The sequence below is a fragment of the Elephas maximus genome, chromosome 14 (assembly GCF_024166365.1).
Source record: "Elephas maximus indicus isolate mEleMax1 chromosome 14, mEleMax1 primary haplotype, whole genome shotgun sequence".
NCBI classification, from domain to species: Eukaryota; Metazoa; Chordata; class Mammalia; order Proboscidea; family Elephantidae; genus Elephas; species Elephas maximus.
In genome coordinates, this window is record NC_064832.1 from 32,845,115 (window position 1) to 32,850,218 (window position 5,104).

Here is a 5,104-nt window from a genome sequence, read left to right on the forward strand (position 1 = left end):
TGCTGAAACCTGTTCAGCAGCATAGCAACACACAAGCCCCCAATGACAGATGGGTGGTGCCTGCGTGGGAGGTCCATTGTTGGGAATCAACCCCGTGTCTCCCGCGTGGAAGGCTAGAGTTCTACTGCTGAACCACCACTCCTTTGCAAAAAGCCGTTGCTATGCAAAACTCAAACTTCAGAAATACAGGTTTCCGTTACTCCCAGACCCAGGAATACAAACTTGGCCAGGACTCTCTGCATGTCAGGTTTATCCTCCAGTTTTTTTCTAGGTTTTATGGCATATGTCTTCAGTCCCGAGGAAAATAAAATCCTGGGGGATGAGGATTACTGGTCACTTTTGAGTGGGGCAGCTGCTCCTAAACCAATAACCAATGGCCAGATGGGCAGCATCGTGTAAAAGCCACAAAGACTTCAAGGTATGTGAGGCAGAGTAGCTCCTGGCAGCATGTGGTAATAGGTGAGCAACCCCCTAGGTGTCCATGACAGATCCCTACCTTATAGGGTGGTGGTAGGATTTTCTCAGATGTGTATGTAAACTTTGTTAATTCCTTTAACTAACAACTCTTTAGTATTTACCACATGACAAGCATGGGGAATGAATGGAGAACAAATCAGACAAGCAGCCTTATCCTAATAGAGCTTGTGGTTCAGATATAACACCTGACCTACACTAGCCACTCACCAAATACTGGCAATGAAGGCGGCTCTGGTGGTTAATGGTATGGGTCAACTTGGCTAGACTATGGTTCCCAGTGGTTTGGTTGAACACTTGTCCAGTTGCTGCCACAGTTACATGTGATTAAATCAGTTGGCTTTGGGTAGAGTAGATTGCCTTCCATAATTTAATGCAATTAACTCACATTTAATGTAATGTTATGTAATTACCTTCCATCGTGCAATCTAATGTAAGGGAATCGGTCAGTTGAAGTCATACCAGGGTAGGGTGGATCCTGTAAGTTATAAGACCAGAATAGACACAGAGACACACCCACAGGGGAAGACAGACATGTGAGGATCAACTACAAGCAACAGGACACCAAGGATTGCCAGCAGATACCAGCACTAGGAAAGAGCTCACAGAAGGAATCCACATGGCCAAGGCCCTGTTTGTGAGAAAACAAATTTCTGTTCTCTAAAGGTGCCCACTTGTGGTATTTCTGTTACAGCAGCACTAGGAAGCTAAGGCAGTGTGCCCCGTTAGTGGGGGCGGGATGAGTGTGGAGAGTAGAGAGTGGTGCAGAGTGAAACCTTGCTTTCCAAATACCCTTTGTGTAACACACCCCCACACTCAAGGAGTACCCAGATAACTCCCTGAGTTCCTACCATCCCGACTCTACTGGAAGGGATCCCTACCAGCAGACCTCCTAGGGGAGCTGGAAGATTAGACAGTCAGCTCCCCTGGGGCCCTTTTTGTCCCGATCTCTCAAATTCACCCAGGAAGAACTGGAGAGTTCCCAGGTGAAACTGTTGGACAGCACCTGGTATCTTGGTTGGCCCCGCTGTGGCCAGTGCAATACGGCTGCTTGAGATGACCTTACTCAAGGATCTCCACAGTGCTCACAGCCCTGCTTCCATCCCTCCCCTTGCCCAGTATACGTTCCCCACTTGCTCCAGCCAACTTATAATGGGAAATGTCCGTGAAATGCTCGCTGATTTTTTGGAAGTAGATGCCCAGGCCTTTCTTTTGAGGCACTTCTGCGTGGACTGGAACCTCAGTCTTTCAGTTAGCAGCCAAACCCTTCACCGTTTGCACCAGTATACACACGTATATGTATATGGGTATATTGTATATAGAATTAGTATATATGCATCTATGTATAGCATATTAGGACAGTCCCTGGATGGGGCAAACAGTTAAGTGCTCGACCACTAACCGTAAGGCTGGTGGTTCGAACCCACCCAGAGGTGCCTCAGAGGATCTGCTTCTGAAAGGTCAGTCTTGAAAACCATATGGAGCAGTTCTACCCTGCACGTATTGGGTTGCCATGAGTCAGAAGTGACTCAATGGCAACTAACAGCAAAAACACAGCATATTAGTGTATATATATATAAAAAAAAAAACCCCAACATCTCATTGCCGTCCACTGGATTCCGACTCATAGCTACCCTGTAGGACAGAGCAGAACTGCCCCATAGGGTTTCCAAAGTTGTAAATCTTTAAGGAAGCAGACTGCCACATCCTTCGTCCACCAACCTTTCAGTTAGCAGCTGAGTGCTCTAACCACTACGTGAACACGGCTCCTCGTACATAGAGTTAGTGTATATATGGAAACCCTGGTGCTGTAGTTATTAGGAGCTACACCTGCTAACCTTTTGATCAGCAATTCGAATCCACCAGGCGCTCCTTGAAAACCCTACGGGACAGTTCTACTCTATCGTACAGGGTCGCTATGAGTTGGAATTGATCAGACGGCAACAGATGTGGTTTTTGTTTTATGTGTATATATAATTCTCCTGATACATCTATATATATGTATAAATATATGTTTTTCTTATATATAATCACATAAGATGACTGCTATGTTTCAGCAGTGACTTTTTTTTTTTGTACCACAAGAGTCAACTTTTACATCCGATGGATAAAGTCAGTCAAAAGATGGTTTGTACAAATTCAAAGTTTTAATGGCTGTTAAATAATAAAAGGAAGGATATTTTCACTATGTACAGTCTGTTCACTCAGAGTACTGTCAGCTGGTCATGCACATTTATTGCACATATAAACAGTGTACAAGGATGAGGACGTCCTAGCCATACAAGTGCTGCATTTAAAAGAAAAAAAGCCGCATTACAAAATACTGAAGCCATTTGTATTATACAGCCAACCTCAAGAAAGTACTGAAAAATATCAAAAGAAATATTTTAATTTCGAAAAAAAAAAACTCTCTAAACAATGATTACAGAGCTTCACGTTGCCATATATACAGTGTAAAAAAATATTTCCAGACCCTGCATTCTGAATGCCCGTCAAGGTGCAGCAACCTAAATTCCTATTTATATAACCTTTGAATGCCGCTTAAATTGTATATGCTCTTTGTTCAAAATCTCTTTCTACTTTACATCATTATGCTATTTGACAAGACAGGTCTTTGTGCAGTACAGGAAAATATTAAAATATACTTTACGTTAGGTTAAAGTGCACAGTACATTTGAGAGGACATAATTGCTAGCTGCCAATCCAAATGACAATTTTCGGCAAGCTCTCCCTTCCCTGGGAGGGAGGGAGGCCTTTGCGCCAGTTGACCTTAGCCTGGGTTCCATGCAGGCTGTCCCCTCTTGCTCGTGTCTTTTGTGTTCTCCTTTTTATTTGTCTTAGAAATTGCGGCAGCTGCTCCTGCTGAAAAACTTGTTATGGCTTTCCCAGAGGCGAAAATGCAGTCAGCATTCACGACACTTTGAAAGACTAATTACCGGAGTATCTGTAACTGCAGCGTGAGTGTACCTGCATATAATTGCTTAAAATAGGCTATCGTGTTAGGTGAAGCCTACGTGAATCTCTCAGACTGACAGTTTCTATTGCTGCTTCTTCTCTGGTCATGTTCTGCTTTAGCTACTTCCCCCCTCCCCGGCCTCCACCCCTTGGCCACTCTGCCTCACAAACTTACTTCACCTTCTCCTCAGCCCCCCATTGTGGTGCAGGTAGCTGTCCCACCAGGCTCACTGACAATGCACTTCCGAGTTCACACCTCATACCAGAGACCATGAATCTTGCAGTATTTTACAGACTACTTTGAAAACCAACTGAACTACCATAAGGTGAGTATTTCTACCTCGCAGAATTGTTTCCTCTTTTAAAACAGGCAGTTATAACCTGGTTTCCTGACCCAGGTCCTCTGTGCTTATTCAAAGCTTCCCTTAAAAAATTTTTTTGGTTAAAACAACAAACTTTTTCTCATCTCCACTTTGCTATCCCGTTTCCTCCCAATCTACCTTTGGTGCTAGACTTCCTTTAATCACCCAAGTTACAGTGCAAAATTATACTTCAAGACACATGATGCTAACACTTTTTGTGTTAAAACGTGAATGTTTTGTGCATAGCAAAATAAGTATGAATCCAGAAAAATAACTTCATATTTTATCTTCAAGTTTAATATGTCTTTTTTTTTTTTCCATCATGGCTATTTACAAGTAACTCTGGGGTGCTCTCTTGATTTCAGTCCGTTCATTATTTGAGGGGGACAGCAGGGCTGCTGGAATGTAGGAAACTGGATGGAATGCAGACATATAAATAAGAACAATTGTTCCTCAAACCAAAAAGTAACTAATGCCTCCCCAGGAAACAGTTCTTGTCACAGAAGCACCGTTTTTTTTCTTTGTTTTTGCTTAGAATGTTTTTGTGAGTCATATACACCAGAAAACATGATTACTGAGACCTACGAGGAATAGAAAATAACTGAATATTTATAATATTAAAATAAAGTGTTTAACCACAAAAAAGCAGTAATAAAATAGTTTTCCTCATTTACAATTTGCATCCAACGGATGAATAACAACTCACTAATAAATAATATTTATATAAATATTTTGCATGTCAAAAATAGTTTTTTAAAAGGCAATGGTCTCAAGAAACAATCCTGAAAAATTTGGTGGTGAAAAACCTGATGGCGTCCCCGCCCCCCACTATCTATATAACGAGTTTGGTTTTTGTGAAACACATGCATCTTGCTGCAAATCAGTTGGGCCTGGTGCTTTGGTCATGGCGGTCGGTGAATGTGGAAGGGATGGAGACACTTGAAAAAGGCATTGATGTGCTCAGTTCTTCTCGACCAGCTACCTCACTGGTTTCAAGATAAATACCTGTCAAGTCTTAACATGGGAGGCCAGTCCTGAAATGAACCAAGTCCTCCCTAAGGTCCTCCCTGGGACAGAAGGCCTTTTCAATTCAACTAGAGTTGAGCAACTGACAGGCAGTGAGTGGGAAGGTGGGTGGAACAGGTTCTGAGAGCAGAGTTCGTTATCTCCGATGGAAAAAGAGGTGTGGGCTTCATGTGAACAAAGCCTTTGCTACGGTTACATCTAGTAACGCTTGCACGGTAATACCCACTTTTACCAGGCCTTTCTCTTCAAGGATGTGATGGGGGAGACACAGTTTCTCCTAAAAGAAA

The 5,104-nt window shown here is 42.8% G+C and overlaps 1 protein-coding gene across 1 annotated transcript in view; it reads right to left on the reverse strand.

Moving 5' to 3' along the window:
• Positions 1-2,607: 2,607 nt before the first annotated feature.
• The window catches only part of LRCH1 (leucine rich repeats and calponin homology domain containing 1), a 252,465-nt gene continuing 249,968 nt past the window's right edge, over positions 2,608-5,104 (reverse strand). Inside the window, exon 19 of the mRNA XM_049853153.1 lies at positions 2,608-5,094. Within this exon, the coding sequence (XP_049709110.1) occupies positions 4,984-5,094 (111 nt within the window). The 3' untranslated portion in view covers positions 2,608-4,983. The remainder of the gene's footprint in view (positions 5,095-5,104) is intronic.